The 18,328-nt window shown below is 51.5% G+C and overlaps 1 protein-coding gene across 1 annotated transcript in view; it reads left to right on the top strand.

Annotated features, from left to right (window-relative positions):
• ATP7B (ATPase copper transporting beta) overlaps positions 1–18,047 on the top strand; it is a 77,142-nt gene extending 59,095 nt beyond the window's left edge. The window contains 13 exon segments of the mRNA XM_061171123.1: positions 1,623–1,750; positions 1,852–2,006; positions 2,591–2,725; positions 5,762–5,956; positions 7,923–8,105; positions 9,508–9,676; positions 10,852–10,995; positions 12,243–12,385; positions 13,840–14,043; positions 14,143–14,260; positions 15,317–15,419; positions 15,894–16,110; positions 16,113–18,047. Coding sequence (XP_061027106.1) covers positions 1,623–1,750; positions 1,852–2,006; positions 2,591–2,725; positions 5,762–5,956; positions 7,923–8,105; positions 9,508–9,676; positions 10,852–10,995; positions 12,243–12,385; positions 13,840–14,043; positions 14,143–14,260; positions 15,317–15,419; positions 15,894–16,110; positions 16,113–16,283 — 2,065 coding nt within the window. The 3' untranslated portion in view covers positions 16,284–18,047.
• Positions 18,048–18,328: the final 281 nt, after the last annotated feature.

The raw sequence follows: 18,328 nt of genomic DNA, 5'->3' as shown, positions 1-18,328 counted from the left end.
TCTTAATCCACACGCTCTTCTACTGCTGTTTTTCTCTTCTCTTTCACACAGCAGAACTTCTTCTGAGCGTTGTCTTCAGCTGCTTTCTTGTTTCCTCACCTTCCAGCCTCTCCTCAGCCCGTTCCAGCCGACCTTGTTCCTCCACCGATTTCTGAGATCCCTTTTGCCAAAGACATCAAGTCATTTCCGTGAACCAAATCAACCATTGCTCCTATTTAAGCCTCATTGCAGCCTCTCACCAGCATCTACCCCCTTTTCTGTCCCTTTAAAATACGCCTTTTTTTTTTTTATTAAGAGATAACTTACCTTCACCGAAGTACACGAATCCCAAGTGTACGGCATGATGAGTTTTACACGTATCTGTGTCTAGGTAGTGACCTTCCCGTATGCAACGGGGTGGGATGGGTGCTCCCTCCTGAAGGCCCCACTCCGTCCTTTTCCACCCCCATCCCTCGCTGGCCCTTCCGCCTGCTCAGCCTCCCAACATGCGCCTGTCCCAGGGCCCGGGTCTCTCTTCCAGGCACACTCCTGAGGAAGCTCGTACCATTTCAGGCTTTAGATCCCGTCTGTATTGTGACAGCTTCCCCATTTGAACTCTAGTCTCAGCCCGAATCCAGCTTTCAGCTCCCTGCTCTCCCGACTTGACATGTCTACGTGGAAGTCAAGTAGGCACCTCGGACCCGACATGTGAGAACAGAGATCTTCATCTCATCTCCTCTCCTTCCCGTGGCCGCTTCTATGTAGGCGTCTCCATCTCATTAAACAACTTCTCATCCACCCAGTTGCTCAAACTGAAACGAGGAGCTCATGCTTGCTTCTCTTATGCGCTCAGCGCATACACACATCTTGCTGACACGTCATGCCCCCCAAAGTTCCCGGGCATCTCTTCCCTCCGTCTCCAGCCCAGGCCACTGCTGCCACAGCCTGACTCTCCTGTCAGCTACTACTGTTGCCCCTACAGCCCATTCTCATGCAGCAGCCAGAGAGCTGACTTGAAAATGCAAACTGGCTTATGTCACTTTCCCACTAAAAACCTTAACACCCGAAGCCCGCACTTTGCCCTGCAAGACCCGACATGGTCCGGGTTCTGCCTGCTTCACTCGTGTCCCTCCAGCCGTGCTTGCTGGCTTCCTATTTATCAGAGGCCCCCTCCGTCCCACCTCAGGGCCTGTGCATTAGCTGTTTTCTCTCCCTTGAGTTTTCTTTCCCCGTATATGGGGACCTCTTGTCGTCCGGCTCAAATGTCATCTTCGCATGAGGCCTTCCCACTTCTCTCCTCCTCCTCCACCACCGAAGGAAGCCCTCCAGTCACATCGCTGTCAGCACAGCACTTATTTGAGACCTGGGACTATCTTGCTTGTTGTCTGTTTGCTCCACAGAACTGTCCTCATGAGCGTTGGGACTTGGCTGTCCTGCTCACAGCCGGCTTCCCAGGAACTAGGACAGTGCCTGGTACTTAGCAGCTGCACAGTTTTGACTCAGTCTGTAAACGGCGGATAAAGTGGTTACTGCCACTCAGTGTAAAGCAGGCGGTTTGTCTAGAACCCGACCTGGGTGACAGGCCAGGAGGGTGAGCTCCCGTGCGCAGCCCCCGGGGGTAACCTGAGTGGCGTCTGTTGCAGAGAGGAGCAGGTGCCCATGGAGCTGGTGCAGCGTGGCGACATCATCAAGGTCGTCCCCGGGGGCAAGTTCCCAGTGGACGGTAAAGTCCTGGAAGGCAGCACCATGGCCGACGAGTCCCTCATCACAGGTGAGGACTCCATCCCTGTGGGTGGGCATCAGCACCCTGGCCAGGCCCCAGGGATGCCGATGGGGCTCAGCGCGTGGCGTTGGTCTCCTCTCCACCTCTAGGAGAGGCCATGCCCGTCACGAAGAAGCCCGGCAGCACGGTGATCGCCGGGTCCCTGAACGCCCACGGCTCCGTGCTCATCACTGCCACCCACGTGGGCAACGACACCACTTTGGCTCAGATTGTGAAGCTGGTAGAAGAGGCTCAGATGTCCAAGGTAAGGAAGGGCTTTTATTTTTTATTTTATTTATTTATTTTAAAAATTAATTAATTTATTTATTTGTGGCTGCGTTGGATCTTCGTTGCTGCGCACAGGCTTTCTCTAGTTGCGGCGAGCGGGGGCTACTCTTCGTGGCGGTGTGCGGGCTTCTCATTGCAGTGGCTTCTCTTGCTGCAGAGCACGGGCTCTAGGCGCACGGGCTTCAGTAGCTGTGGCTCGCGGGCTCTAGAGCGCAGGCTCGGTAGTTGTGGTGCACGGCCTTAGTTGCTCCGCGGCGTGTGGAATCTTCCCGGACCAGGGCTCAAACCCGTTGTCCCCTGCATTGGCAGGCCGATTCTTAACCACTGCGCCACCAGGGAAGTCCCATGAAGCAATTTTAAAAACAATATAACTTCAGCTTCCTCTATTTAGAAATTATTCCAAGAGTCCCATAGAGTCAGGCAGATTTTACTGAGTAGAGAGATTGACTAATAAATGTAGTTAATGAGGGAGCTAGGGATCCCAGTCCTTGTCCATGCTTGTGGCAGTTTATTTCTTTGGAGATTGTAATTTCCCGCGGTCTTCGTGTTTTATTTCCATAGGCACCCATTCAGCAGCTGGCTGACCGGTTTAGTGGCTATTTTGTCCCATTTATCATCATCACTTCAACTTTGACGTTGGTGGTATGGATTGTAATCGGCTTTATCGATTTTGGTGTTGTTCAGAAATACTTCCCTGTAAGTTGAATGCTGTGGGCAGTGTGCTTGTTGGGTTTTAAATAATCGATTGCCATTAATCCTGTTTTTTCATGTCTTAGATTCATTGGGCTTTAATTACCCATTACATCTTATTTGCTTGCTTCACTTATTGGCAGCAAAACCTCAGCCAGGGTAGGACAATCCTGGCTACGCGGCTACGCAACTACGCAACTCCTGCAGGTTTTTACTAAAGACAGCTTTTGCTTTCTAGTTAGATAATTTCAAACACCACTGGCTCTCAGGTGTAATGCTTAAAGCTTTTACATTTTGCACTATTGGCCATTTTTGAGGTTATGAGGCACACATCACAGAAGATAGGTCACGTCAGTCACAATCGCATGATAATATCATTTAACCAGTTTTAATAAAAATAGATTTTTTGCTGGCTACCTCCAAATAGACCATCTAACCTTGCAGCTTCCCAAGTAATAATAATAGCTTTTTAATAATTATTTATTAAACATTATATATGAAGCAATGGAATATATATTTTTGAGTTTAAAAAGTGGACGAAGAATACTATCTTAGGAAATACAGTTTTATCAGAATTCAAAAAAAAATACGAAACTTTTCTGCTTCAGAAATAAGAACTTACATACATCAGTGATTCGCATCTGGGAGTGGTTTTGATTTGGTGATGTCTGGAGATGTTTTTGGTTGTCGTGGCTGAGGAGGGGTGCTGCTTGGCCTCTAGTATGTATGATAGGAGCCAGGGATGCTGCTAAACATCCTACAACACACAGGACAGGTCCCCACAACAAAGAATTATCTGACCCCAAACGTCAATAGTGCTGAGTTGGAGAAACCTGGATAGACATAAAAAGCTAATGGCCCACTTGGAGTAGTATTTGATAACTGCCCAGTGAGTAGAACAATGTTTTACCTTATTTTTTAAAATATCTCATACTTAGCCCAGTCTAATATGTATTTTACCTTAGAGCCATAAAATAAACTGGAAATACAGAATGGATAATTTTTTTCCTTTTTAAAAAATTTTTTATCCGTAATTAAAAGCATATCATATATTCTTGGTGTACTTGTCATTCACTTAGATATGATTTTCCTCCCTCAAATTTCCTATCTTAAAATGTCCAAGTGAAACACTTTCTGACATCTAGGGAGATTTCAGTGTTTTAAGAGTAGCCTATGACTGTATTCCTAGAATTTGCCAGTGGCTATTATGGCACCTGACCGCCAAAAATTTTGGCTTTTGTGGGAGAGCAGCTCATTGGCATGTGGCTATGGGAAACTCAGTCCTAAACAAGTTGGAATATGTGGCTTCCTGCTGTTCCCTACCTTTCCATCTTACTTTCGCTTCTTTTGTTTTTATCTGCAATATCAGGGAGGATGCTGACAAATGAGGTACTGCATGTTCCTTTAAGACATTGTTGTCACTCTGCTCTGTACAAATCATCTGTAGGGACAGGGTTCGTGTCAACCTCTAGAAGTCCACCCCACTCCTCTCAGAGTGCCAGGTGTGATTTTGACAAGAATTTCTGGAGGTTAAAAAAAACAAACAAACAAAAAATGCTTCATCCTTACCTCTAAAAAATCACATTATGTGTTAAACAGCATGTCCTTCTACCGAAATCAAACTGTTTCTGTGAAAATTGAATGACCCTTAATAATGTAGCTTATTTTAGAATCTGCCTTTCAAAGTCAAAGAATAGAGGGTAGATGGATCTAAGGAGATTGTGGTCTATATCCTCGATTTAGAAAACACGCATTTTACTGTAATTAAGTGAATACAGCATCTCTCAATTGTTCTCCAGAGATACTAGCCATTTTGAAAGATAAACCAAGATAACTCAAGATGTTAGAATGCAAATAATCATACCAATATGTGTCACCAGGTAACTGGGAAGGAGACCTGTATTTTTTTGGTTTTGGATTTTTATAAAGGAAACAGTGGTGAAAAATAGAAGAAAATAAAAATGGCTCCAAATCCCATCCCTATATGCACTTTTCTGCACTTTGGTGAACATCTTTCCAGGATTGTTGAAAGGCTATCTAGAGATATAGGCAGATAATTTTGCACTAATTAAATCACAACACATGCCATTTTATGCTTCTTTTTTTTAAATTCAGCAATTACTACATATGCTACATATGCTAAAGAAATGACATATCTTTCCATGTCAGTATGTATACATCATCATTTTAACATCTGCATAATATTCCATTATGCATGCCCTACCTGCAGTTTAATTAACCAATCCCCCATTGGTTGTTTCCAGTTTTTTCGCTTTATGAAAAAGCACTGTGAGAAATATCCTTGTATCTTTTCCCACATGATTATTACCTTAGAGTTGATTCCTTGGAGAGCTATAGTTTTTTAAAGCTTTCATAATAATAAAAATAATAATGATAATGTAGTAGCTATAATTTCTCAGAAGCCTCTCTCCTACATCAGGTGTTGTACTATGTATATTTATGTTTGTATGTATTTGTATGTATGTTAACTCATTTAATCCTTACAAAAACCTGTGAGCTGGGTATTATTACCTCCATGTTGTATGTGAGGAAGCTAAGACACAGAGTGTCAGAGCCAGGATGTAGACCTACGTGGTCCAATTCTAGAGCCTGTGCTCTTCCCCTATCAGGGATTTTTATGTGCCTCTCTCCTCTCATAATGCCTTTCCCTGAGGAAAGCCTGTAGGATCAGGTTGGAACAGTAGGATATGCAGCAGTAAAGTGAACCACGAGATGCCACCAAAGCAGAGCGGGGTACACCGTGTGTCCTAGAGCCCAGTTCATCACGCCAGTTCAGGTCCCCCACCTGCGCTGGAATGTTCTTTTTTTTTTTTTTTTTTAATTTTTATTGGAGTAGAGTTGATTTACATGGTTGTGTCATTTTCTGCTGTACAGCGAAGTGAATCAGTTACATATACCCACTCTTTTTTAGATACTACTCCCATATAGGCCAGTACGGAGTGGAATGTTCTCATATGATCAGAATTCCGTGTGATGCCTCATCTAACTCTCACCCTGCCTCTGTCTCTTTCCTCTCGTCAGACGTCCAGCAAGCACATCTCCCAGGCAGAGGTGGTCCTCCGGTTTGCATTCCAGACGTCCATCACAGTGCTGTGCATCGCCTGCCCCTGCTCTCTGGGCCTGGCCACGCCCACGGCCGTCATGGTGGGCACGGGGGTGGCCGCCCAGAATGGCATCCTCATCAAGGGAGGCAAGCCTCTGGAGATGGCCCACAAGGTTGGCCCCCGCTTCCTTTGAGGTCTTGGCTGGGGTGATTTTGTAGCTGTATGCTGCGTGATTTTTTTTTATTTTGACTTAGAGAGTCCTAGTGAAAATAGTACCTGTTTAAATTTCATATTCAGAGAAAAACCTGAAAGAGGACTGAGGGTAGCTCTGCTAATTAAGTAAAACAGGAAGCCAGGACTAACTGGTAATGACAACAGGACCGGCCGCAGCTCACGGTCAAAGACCTAAATGCTGTATAAATATTAATTTAATCTCATCGACAGCCCTGAGGTGGGTGCTGCTTGTTTCCATTTTACGGGTGAGGGAAGTGCAGCAGGAGGGCGCTGGGCGACTTGCCAAAGGCCTGCGCTAAGATGTGCTGCGCCGGGCTCACGGCCAGGTGGTCGGGCTCCGGGGAAAGTAGCTGCGCTGTCTCCGCGTGATCGGGGAGGGTCCTGGGACCTCGGAGTGGAGTAGCAGGCAGCAGTGTCTATGGAGAATCTCCCTTCAGCCCAGCAGTCCCCAACCTTCCATCCTCCCTTTATTTCTTTGGTATCTGTTGAGCGTTTACTCTGTGTGGGTCCTGTGCTGGGCCCTGGCTCTCAAGGACCTTACAGTCCAGCAGGAAAGACGGACATGGAGCAGGCAAGCAGCAGGCGCCATGGAGAGCGTGAGATGCCGTGAGGACAGTTCCTCAGGGGCCTAACCGTAGACCCGTGTGTGCTGGACGGGGTGGGCGCTGGTGCAGGTGCTCAGGGGAGGTCTGAGACCTGTCAGCTGACAACAGAGGTTCGGAAGGGTGTCCCGGCTGTGGGACCAGCACGTGGAAAGGACCCGGGGGGGCCGTGCTGCCTGGTCCCAGACTCCGTAGGACTGGAGACCGTGAACATGTCCCCGGCATCTTGCCCAGTGCCTGGCACGTTGGAGTCACTCCACAGTTATTTTCTCAATAACTAAATGAGGACCAGAAAGAGAGAGAAACTGACAGGAGATGAGGGCACTGAGGGAGGAAGGAGGGGAGAGAGGGGCCTTGAAGGGCTTTGGAGGGTTATCCAGAGCTTAACCAGAACAGCAGGGACACATGGGGGCAGGGGCGGGGGTGAAGCGCCTGCGGAGCTGGATTGCATGCTGCGATGATCGTCCTGGCGGCGGAGCGGGGGCTGGGCTAGAAGCTGGCCAGGATTGTCGGAAGAAGGCCAGTTAATAGTGGTAAAGAGGCCCCACTCAGTCAGAAACAAGAAGCGGAGCTGTTGTTTGCTAAATGAGGGAGAACCGAGCCTGCGGCACACAGTCTGAGCACAGCAAGGGCTGACCTTGTGCCGGGTCCAGGGAAGCGTGGAGCGAGGGAACTGGTGGGCTCCAGCCACCCAAGCCCAGGCGCCGAGTGTGGCTGCTCCTGACTGGCTGAGCCCAGACCCCTGGGGACCAGTGCCAAGCTGCCGCTGACCAAGGGGGACAGGTCCCCAGACTAGCTCTGTGGTTACTTGTTATTATGGCCAAGGAACACTCCCTTCCTTTTGTGAACTTGGAATTCAAGAACACTATTCTCCGTAGGCTTTTGCACTGATACAGGCCGGAGAAAACAGTGGTTGACCCGGCAGATAGCGGTGGGCCGGGAGATGGGCAGACCCCCCAGGGTCACGCTCCTGACCCGACACGAGGAGGGGGCCGCACGGCGTTACTGCACGGTGATGCCTCCTTGTTGCATCAGAGTGAGAGCTTCTGGCTCAACCTGGTTGGTCAAGGTTAAGCCGGAGTGTGTGGATTTGTTTGTAACTGGGCAGAGAGGGAAACAATGTTTTGGCAGCGGGAGTGGTTGAACCTTGGGACGGACGCAGAGGATTCTGTAGCGTGTCGTGAAGGAGTGTATTGTGACCTGCTTGGGGTGGGTTGAGTGAAGTTCTGCCTCGAGATTGTGAGGACTCTGAGAGTCCCTTCCATCTGTGTTTTGGTCACTGAGATGTGGTTTTTTGGGCAGATAAAGACTGTGATGTTTGACAAAACTGGCACCATCACCCACGGGGTCCCCAGAGTCATGCGGGTCCTCCTGCTCGTGGACGTGGCCACGCTACCCCTCCGGAAGGTGCTCGCTGTGGTGGGGACTGCGGAGGCCAGCAGTGAGCACCCCCTGGGCGTGGCAGTCACCAGATACTGTAAAGAGGTAGGTGGACGGAGCGTTGCTGGGCCCTCGCTCCCCCGGCTCCCCCACTCTCCCCAGCTGGGCCGGAAGACTCCGGGCTCCTTCCTCCTCACACGCCTTTCCTCCTCGCTGCCCCAGGCCCCCACGTCAGCTGCCTCCACGGAGGCCTTGGCTCGTGTGGTCTGGAAACTGCTGAGCAGGCCCCCTGGAGCAGGTGGGGATGCAGGGCACAGCGGCAGGTCCCTTGTCACGTTTCCAGATCTTCACAAAGCAGCTCAGTGTTAATGAGCTAATGGCCATTCATTAGGCATTTCCTGAGCATCCCGAGCTCAGGGGAGTAAGAATTCATAAGATGCGAGCTCTGCCTGCTGGGAGTTGATGGTCGGGTGGGGAAGACAGGCGTATTCAGTCCCTCGCGAGCGCTTCGTGCAAAGGGATACAAAAACGAAGGGGGTGTTGGGGCCAGGTCGGGAGAAATCCATTCCACTGGGGACTCCTGAGACGGAGAGGAAGCGGCAGAAGTGACCAGAGGACTGTGGGTTGTTGGCACAGTTAGTGGGGAGCGTTCATCCTCTGGCCTCTGCAGAGGAGAGGGCCTAGCTAGCCTTCTCTGTTTTCAGTCTGCGCGTGGAGGCAGCAGGATGTGCCAGAATACTGCCCTGAAAACATGTAAACTGTCTGAACAGTACAATTATCCGTAAATGTAGAAGGTGACATGGATGCCTTGGGGAAAAGTTGACAACTCTTCCGGGACAGGGAATCTTTCAGAAATCTCATTTCGTGTCGTGTCCTTTGTGTAGGGTGCGGCTGTTTCCCCTCTCATCCTTCTGATGTTTCAGAAAGAATTCTGCTCACCCCCAGGCATCCTTCCTTTGGGTTCTGTTACCCAAATAAACCCAGCCCTTCCCTTTCTCCTGCCACGTCGGCCCTCCCCGCCAGACCGTCGGCCCTCCCCGCCAGGGTCTGACCATGGGCAATTATCTCTTGATGGCCTTAAAATAGTTTGTTACCACTTACCTATTCCATCGTTTTTATGAAATTATTTGCAACATACAAAGAAAATCTTTCTTCCCTTTGGCACCTTCATCCCCGCCCCCCAACCTTGACCCCAGCCCTTAATTTGGGGTGTTTGCTGTGAATTGCCTTTCTCCTTTCTGAACTGCAACCTGTCCAGTCTCTCCAGGCATCCAAACTCTAGGAGAGAGTTGAGGCTGTTTTAAATGACTGTGTCATATAAGAGAGAAAGAGTTGCTGACTTAGGCGTCGATCTCTTCGCCTTTCCCGGAAGTTCTCCTCCCGTCCTTCCCTTCCCTCTAAATTCCTGGTGTCTGCTGCTCTCCCCCCGCCTCACCCCCACCTCTGTCCTGACTCCCTCTCGACTCACCTCTGTTTTCTGCTTCCTCTCCCCCACTTTCCTTCCCAGGAACTTGGCACAGAGACCTTGGGATACTGCACGGACTTCCAGGCGGTGCCCGGCTGTGGGATCGGCTGTAAAGTCAGCAACGTGGAGGGCATCCTGGCCCAGGGCGAGCGCCCGCGTGGCCAACCGACCGCTCACCTGAACGGGGTCAGCAGCGTCCCCGTGGAAACAGGTATCCCTGGCCTCAGTTTCCGCTGCCCGACCCGCCGGGGGCTGGGCCCAGCCATGGAGAGCGCCATGCCAGGCTTGCCCCCTGGTTCCCGACTGCGGAGAAGGTGGCTCAGGGCTGGTGCGCCGCACGCCTGTCTCCCAGGGAAGCCTGCAGCTTCTCTCGTGTTCTTCGATGTGGCTGAATCTTGACACTAATGGCAGACAAAAGTAGTGTGTGACTTAAATTCATGGAGTATTGCTTACCTGCTCCCTAGTCTCGAGTCTCCTCTTTCTTATCCCAAGTTAGTCTTGGGATAAGACTCGTAAGCTACAGGGTAGGCAAATGGGAGTCCTCCTTTTGTTCTTCCTAAACAGGAAACCTCCATGTGGTCAACTCTGATGGGATGTGACGTATTTACAGAGCTGGCAGCCATCAGGGAAAGTGAATGGAAACGGTCTGCCCAAGCCAAGAAGGGACACTGGAGGGACAGCTGCTTTTTGAATAACGGCCTTTCTTATTCAAAGGGTGCTAGCCATCAGCATAAGAGAGTGGAAAAACCCCCAAACCAAAAAACCCATGTCTAGTGTTTGCTCTTAAGTATGTTAGTAGTTAAATCTTGATTTAGATTTTGTTAGAAGCCATTACCACCTTATAGCAAGTTAAAACCCTGGGATGACCTTTCCTTTGCCTTCCAGGGGCTGGTCTATCAGTGACACCTAAGGTAGAGGTGACAGGTGCAAGACTCACCTGGCCTTTTAGGAGGTATAGCTTCAAAACCTTTCATACACGGAGGCTGGTTGTTGGCTGGTTCACCTTGCATCATCTGTACCAAGCAGTGATGGGTCTAGTCAACACTTGCTTTTGGCACTGACCAAATAACTAACCGCTTCTAATCCTAATTCTAATCCAATCTAACTGCAGCAGCAGACACCCCTAAAGGCCAGTAGGTACACTACGCGGTGTTTAATATGTTTGTAACATCTTTACATGTTTTAATTCATACCACGGTTCTGCATGTTAGTTATTCTTTTTCCCCTGGTTCTTTAAGGATGGTTTTCCAAGAGGTGTTTACTAGGTTGTGGTTTTTCCAGAACCGCCAAGTGGACGTTTTGCTGTTGAAACCATCCCATGGTTTTTAGTGCTTTCTCACGGTGAACTTGGGCTCTTTGGGAATAACCACACACTCCTTTGAGCAGATGCGGTCCCGCAGACCTTCTCTGTGCTGATCGGCAGCCGAGAGTGGATGAGGCGCAACGGCTTGACCGTCACCAGCGACATCAGCGACGCGATGACCGATCACGAGACGAAAGGCCAGACGGCCATCCTGGTGGCCATCGACGGTACCGCTCTGCTCCCCTCTCCTCTGCTCTCAAGTGAAGCTGGAGACGTCAGGCAGAAATAGAGTCTTTTTTTTTTTTTTTTTAAAGTAAATCTTCCTCTCTGTTAATTTTAGTTCTGTTTTCGAAAAGGCTGTCTTGCCATTTTTTTCACTTCATTCTCAGTCCTGAGGCCCCCTCTGGCCACCTCCATCTTTGCCACCAGAGTGAAGATGGCTTCAGCCTCTTTGCTCTTGGGATTCTAAACTGTCTTCCCCACCATCATTTGCATCTGCCCAGGTTGGCAGTTGAAAGTCATCCTTTCTCATTCATCACTGCAGGTGAAACAGCAGTTGACTTCCTAAGAGGTTTAACTCTAGGATGCTTTACATACCGAAATCCCCTGCGGCTTTCACAGAGCTTCTCAAAATTGTATGTCTCTTAGTACTCAGATTATATCCTGGGCTTTACATCTCAAGTAGATTAGAATCACTTTGTTAATGTTAGTTTCTGCTAATAGAAGTAAAAACTATATGGAAATAAGAAATAATTTAATTGCTGTATTTTGAATGCTCCTCTTTTCCCATTCTCTCTCTCTCTGTCTTTTTTTTTTTCCGGCTCCCACTGCCATGCCTTCTCCCGAGTCCTTTAAACGCACAGCCCCCTCAGCTTGTCAAGCTGGAATTGGCTCAATTAAAAGTGCCTCTTACACATCCTCACCCTCACTGCTCCCGTCACACCTCAGTCCTCGAATGCCCTCCTGTGTCAGTACCTAAAGAGTCACTCAAAAAAAAAAAAAAAAAAATTCTACAAAGTGTTTTCTGTAGGAAGAGACAGAAAGGAAGGATTGATTTTCTAGCTGTTTGGACATGTGTCACTCTTTAAGTAGCATTTGTTGTATTTCTCATGTTTTAATAGCTAACAGGTATTGAGTTATTATGAGCCAGGCACTCTGCAAAGCAAGAGATGTTCCTTGCAGAAAATCTGGAAAATTCTGAGAGCTATAAAAAAAACGGAATCCCTCATTATCCTACCCCTCAGAGAGCCACTGTTAACTTTTTAACAGTCCTTCCAGACTTTTGTATGCATCTGGAAATGTATGTAAATTTTAAAAAAACAAAATCAAAACCGTATTCTGTTGTATAATTTGGTGTTCTGTTTTTGGCGTGTAACATGGTATTAGGAAAACTGTTCCGGATCATGAAGTCTTACTTGCTCCTTGGGCTGCCCAGGGCGCTGCCATGTGTGCTCACCTGCGGTGTCTCCTACAGGTGTGCTCTGTGGCATGATCGCCATCGCAGATGCGGTCAAGCAGGAGGCCGCCCTGGCCGTGCACACACTAAAGAGCATGGGCGTGGATGTGGTTCTGATCACGGGGGACAACCGCAAGACAGCCAGAGCCATTGCCACCCAGGTAAGGGCCGGGGGCCGGGATGTCTCCCACATCTGAAATTGCAAGCGATTTCAAGCTGGCAGAAACAGTTTAAGGAAAATAAATAAGAACTAGTGCATTAAGCACTCAGCTTTGCTCTGGTCCTCCCCCCTCGCTGGGAGCTTTTCTCTCCACATGCTTTGACCTCGGAGCCGTGCACATCCCACAGGAGACCACCTTGCTGCTGCCCCAAAGATCACATTGCTGGGGCCTGGGTGCCATCATTCCTGCACGGTGGCTTCAGCCCCGGAAAAGCTGTTCCAACATTCTTTATTTTCCAGTCGCTGCACTGAGGAAGAAAGACCATGGCTTGAGGGCTGAAATAAACAGTCTTGTAGCCTTTATATTAAGGGAGTGTTTTGCTGGCCCAGCTCTTCTCACTCTGCACCAGATAAGTCACTGGGTCCTGGCAGTTCTTCTGCAGCGCTAGGGTCTGAGTTTGGGCCACGAGGGCAGCACGACTGCATGCCTGCCTGCCCTGCCTCGCGGGGAGGGCTCCAGTGCAAACTCCAGATGGTTGTATACCACCCCTTGCGGACATGTGTGTAAAGCTGTCTGCTTTTGAGAATGAATCGCTCCTTGGGAGGGATTGTGCCCCTGTCAGCCATCCTTCTGAGAGTACACCCACTCCCGGGTTAAAACTTGTTCCTGCATTCAGCAAGCACTTACTAAGCGCCACCCACCCCTGTGACAGAGAGGCTACAGAGAGGACTGAAGAGGGCACCGCCCTCGAGGAGCTCACGGTCTCGTGGGGAGGGTGGCCCAGGGACCAAGTGTAAACCAGGTGCTGGGCGCTCCAGTGGAAGAGTGCACGGGTCTCATGGGAGCTGCCAGCTTACCCCTCAGCCTGGCAGGGGCCGGGGACACCTTCCAGGGGAGAGGAGGCCTGCAGGCGTCAGATGAAGAAGAGGGAGTGCTGGGGGCAGGAAAAGTGACCTTTGCAGGACAGAGCAGGCAGCACGAGCACCGCCTGCGGGTGCAAGGTAGCAGCGAGTTGGAGAGGCCAGGGCGGGGCCCGCTGGGGCCGGGGGGCGGGGAGCTGGGCACAGGCAGGACCTGACCTGGGGACCTTGGGAGGCAGGCAGAGGAGTTTAGACGTTGTCCTAAGGGAAGTGGGATCCACTGGAGGCCTTGAAGCAGGAGAGTAACGTGACCAATGATTACTGTTTTGGAAAGGTCACCAGGACGGCATCTGGAGAAGAGTGTTGGGAGGCCAGGATGTGGGCAGGAGGCCAGCGAGGGTCCCAGACTACCGCGGGGCGTTGGGATGGGAGCAGGGGGTACATTTGCCGTGTGACCTGGAATCTGCAGGGCTTGGTGACGGGACCTGGAGGCTGAGGGCTCATGGGTTTCTGCTCCTATTCCTGCCCCTTGGCAACGCCGGATGTTATTGTGTATTTGTTTTTTTATTGACTGCTGTTCTTCTTTCCTTTCAGGTTGGCATCAACAAAGTCTTTGCAGAGGTGCTGCCTTCTCATAAGGTGGCCAAGGTCCAGGAGCTCCAGAACGAGGGGAAGAGAGTGGCCATGGTGGGCGATGGTGTGAACGACTCCCCGGCCCTGGCCCGGGCCGACGTGGGCATCGCCATCGGGACAGGCACGGACGTGGCCATTGAGGCGGCTGACGTCGTCCTCATCAGAGTGAGCTCTGCCGCGCCTCCCCCTCCCGGTTGTCCATAGCAGGAGTGGTGAGGGCCGCAGAACGGGGCTCCCCATTCACCACGTGCTCCTCTCCTGCAGAATGACTTGCTCGACGTGGTGGCCAGCATTCACCTCTCCAAGAGGACCGTCCAGAGGATACGACTCAATCTGGTGCTGGCACTGATCTACAACCTGGTCGGGATCCCCATTGCAGCAGGTAGGCCCTCCCTGCCCTGTTCCCTCTGACCCTCGCTGTGGCCAGAAGCCTTGAAGAAAGAGCTGATTTTATTATGTTCTGCTTTGTAAGTCTCTAAAGGTAAATGAGAAACTGCAGGGAGAACCCAAGCCTTTTGTTCGCTGCGGGCCTCTCTGAAAAGCTGGCCAAGCTACTCAACCCTCTTTACCTTGGCCCTGTTTTCTGGAACATTATTAAGACATACAGTCTGAAAAATAATCAATATTAACAGTTATGGGGCACCTGTTACACGCTAAGCCCGGGATCAGTGCTTTAGAACTTTGTCTTAAGAATTAATCCCGCCCGGGTTTTATCCTGACTCAGAAATAATCATGGGGAGAGATGGATATTTTCTGCTCCCTAAGTCCTCCCTCCCCCACTGTATCTTGTGTCACCAGAGAGGGAAGAGTTCCAAAGACTCCTGCAAGGAGAGCGCCTAGATGGGCCAAGACCTATTTTTAAACATGACTGCCGCACCCACGTTCCCCTGTTGTGTCCGAGCGGTTGGCACTGCCTCACACAGTGGATCAGCGCGTCCACTGCAGCCCGGCTCCGGCAGGTGCACTTCCTGCCCCGGGGCCGGCTCAGGAGCTGGTCCCCTCCCGTGCTTGCGGCTCTGTCCCGGGACCTGGTCTTGTTGCCCCTTATCAAGGTGCTTTGACGCCCTTGAGGGAGGACCGTCCGTGTAGAGAGGGCCCGTGGTCCCGGTGCTCCCACCCCCGAGGTGCCCCCGGACGGTGGCACCTGCAAGTCCCGGGGGTGCCCTGTCCCCTGGAGCTTCCCCCAAACAGGTGATGGCACCTCTGGATGGTCCCAGGAAGGTCAGGGTGGGTGGGACTCCAGTCCCCTTGACGGTGCTCCCCCCCCCCCACAGCCCAGCTCTGAGACCTCCCGCCTCAGGCCCACGGGCACGCGGTCAGCGCCCAGCCCAGGGGCTTCCGAGCCGCCCTGAGGAGAGCTTCTGGTGGGCGGCGAGGCTGGGCCCCCCTCGCTGTCCGCCCTGGGCTGCGGCCTGAGTGTGGTCCCCCCCTCGGCCAGGTGTCTTCATGCCCATCGGCGTCGTGCTGCAGCCGTGGATGGGCTCTGCGGCCATGGCCGCCTCCTCCGTGTCCGTGGTCCTCTCGTCACTGCAGCTCAAGTGGTGAGTCCCCGCGGCGGGCCCGGGGGGCGGGGTGGATGTGCGCCCCGAGCGGGGCCCGGCGTGTGTGTGTGTGTGATGACTTGTACACCGCGAGCCGACGGTTTACCGCTCAGCAGTCACCTCGCGCTGCTTCTTCCCGTTACTCCGCTCGACGGCTGTTTATGTCGAGATGTAGCTATAGGATCCCTGTTTGTAATCATTTTTCCTTTTTTAAAAGGGATCTTTATGTATTTATGCTTTCAGTTAACAAAAGTTAATGACAGCCTACTATGTACCAGGCATTTGGCTAGAAAGTTTCTAAGTTGGGAACTTGCCCTGAGCCATAGGAGTTCGGTGGCCTTTCTTTCCTTTAAAAGCCGTGAGGCCCTGATACCACGTGTTATTAAAGACTTCATGAGAGGCCTTCACCGGGCTTTACAAAAAAAGGCTGTGTGTCCAGAATGGCTCAGGTGCTCTTGGATTCTTGCTTTGCAGCTACAGGAAGCCAGAGCTGGCGTGGTACGAGGCGCAGGCACAGGGCCGCATGAAGCCCCTGGCCGAGTCCCAGGTCAGCGTGCACGTCGGCATGGACGACCGGCGGCGCGACTCCCCACGGGCCGCGCCCTGGGACCAGGTCCGCTACATCAGCCAGGTGTCCCTGTCCTCCCTCAAGTCCGACGGGCTGTCCCGGCACAGTGCCGCGGCCGACGACACGCGGGGAGCAAGTGGCCTCCGCTCCTGAGTGACCGGGACGGGGAGCCGTGCGTCCGAAAGCCGCAGGCGGTTGTGGCCCCCGCCCGGCTCCCCTCCCTGTGTGGCCGAGGCTCCAGCCTGACAGCAGCAACAGCAGGCGGCGGAGCCCCTCGCCAGCCCTGGACGTTCTAGATCACCCCTCCCTGCGGCTTGCAGACCACGCTGCCGGGGTCCCACGGGCTCGTTGGAGACCTTGCTGGCCTCGGGAAGGGGAGGGACAGCCAGCCCTCCTCGCATCCTCCGCCGTAGCGTTTGGGATGACTGCCTGTGAAACGAGGACGATCTCGTTGGGTCCAGAAACTTATTAAATGGGCCTGTCCACAGAACTCATTAAAACCTCGGGCTCCGGCGCTTTTTGACGACACCCACGTGCATCGCGTATCCGAGACCACCACTTACCTCAGGTGTCCCTGTCTTTTCTGCTGGTGCCATCTCTTCCTTTTCTGTCCTTGACCCTGGGGCTGTGGCACCCCGTCCTCTGAGGGCCGGGCTGATGTCCTCACGTCCCCGCGGCTGCTCTGCGAGGGGCTCGTGTGCTCCTTCCTGAAGCCCTCGCCCACACGGCCGCCAGAGAGCCGCCACGCTTCTCCCTCCTCGGGGTGAGGAGAGGTCTTCGTTGCTTATGACCCTCTTCTCCGTGGAGTCCTGGCTTCTCAACACCGCCGAATCCAGCTGACCGTCACTGCCCAGCTCGAGTGAGGGTCTCAGAGCCCGAGACTTGAGAAATTCGGCTTCTGGGGGTGGGTCCGGGGGACCCAGGGAGGCACGTGGTGCAGGAACCTGCTTGCTCCGTTCCAGGGGCTTCAGTTACGTGGCCCGCTCTGTGACTGTCACCTCACGTGGTCCGTCGTGGGAGTCAGGTCAGTGCTGCCCCAGTGCCTACAGCACTCTGGGGAAACGGTACCCAAATAAGAGAGGAAATCCCAGTCCTCCACAGGCAGTGACTTCTGCACGCAGAGCTGGTGCCTTAGTTAGGGGGTGACCACAGTTTCCCAAGAGAACATCTGTTTCTAACTTTAAGTGGCCTTTGTGGTTGCACAGCATCGGAGGGGCAGCAGTGGGGCCCATGGCGGACTCAGAGCTTGGTGGTGATTGGCAGACCACGTGGGGTAGACCAGTACTATCAGAATCTTAGACTAGGCAGTGCAGAGCCTGTTCTGAGTTCCAAGGTGAAGCCCTTACCACACACATTTTAGTTAGTTATTGTCAGTTATTTTCCAGGGGGATATAAGCTACTTTTATAAGTTACCTCTAAGCCTCCCAACAAGCCAGCAAAGTTAGATACTTCACAGGCGGGAAACAGGCTCAGAAAAGCTAGGAATCCCACCCAGGATCACACAGCCAGTATACATGGCAGAACAGGGATCTGAATTCATGTCTGTTGGCTCTGAAGTCTTTTCTGTAACTTGGCCCTACCTTGAATATTTCGCTCGATAAGAGTAAACAAGAAAAAGGCCCTTGTGCTCCCGGAAGAACGAACCTGCCAGGTGATACATTTGCTGACTTGGGGTGAAATTTGACCGCGAGGTCATGTCATGTTCCCTTTGGATGGTTCCTTTCCATTTGCATATACTTCAGTTTTTGCTGGGTCTTAGCCTCTAAAATGGATGTGCAGGGTTTTGTTGTGTTTTTATGGTTTCCAGTCTTCCCTCTCCTCCCCAGCCCCTTCCTGCTCTGTGTTCCCAATTGTGTCCTCTCTTTATTCCTGGCTGTGCTTGGGGAATGTGTCCTGTTTTCTAACTGGGCTAATCATTGTCTAAAGAATCTAATTGTATTGATTTTTCAAAAAGCTTTTAGGACCATAAATGTCATATTTATAGGGACATGGAAATATTTATATAATTGTACAGAAAATAACCTTTCAGAGATGTTCAACGTATAAGTTTTTTTTTTTTTTTTTTTGGTCAGAAAAGAAGAATTCCTATTTCAAAAACTTTCCCATGCTATATTAGAGTAAAGTTTCTTTTTCTATTCATCTAAAAATTTGCCTTTGGCTGGCTCTGAGTGGGAAGCGTGTGGGAGCCAGTGCAGCGCCATCTTTGGTGAGAACCTCGAGGTGCTGGCTTTGCTCAGTGCCTTTTCAGGGGGAGAAAAGAATGCGGTTTAACGGTGGAGGCCACGAGGGTGGCCAGAGCCCTCTGATGGACCATCCCAGCACTGTGTGAGCCCCTCTCCCG

The sequence above is a fragment of the Eubalaena glacialis genome, chromosome 16 (genome assembly GCF_028564815.1).
Source record: "Eubalaena glacialis isolate mEubGla1 chromosome 16, mEubGla1.1.hap2.+ XY, whole genome shotgun sequence".
NCBI lineage: Eukaryota > Metazoa > Chordata > Mammalia > Artiodactyla > Balaenidae > Eubalaena > Eubalaena glacialis.
Note: the sequence above shows the minus strand (reverse complement) of the source record. Positions and strands in the feature narration are given on the sequence as shown.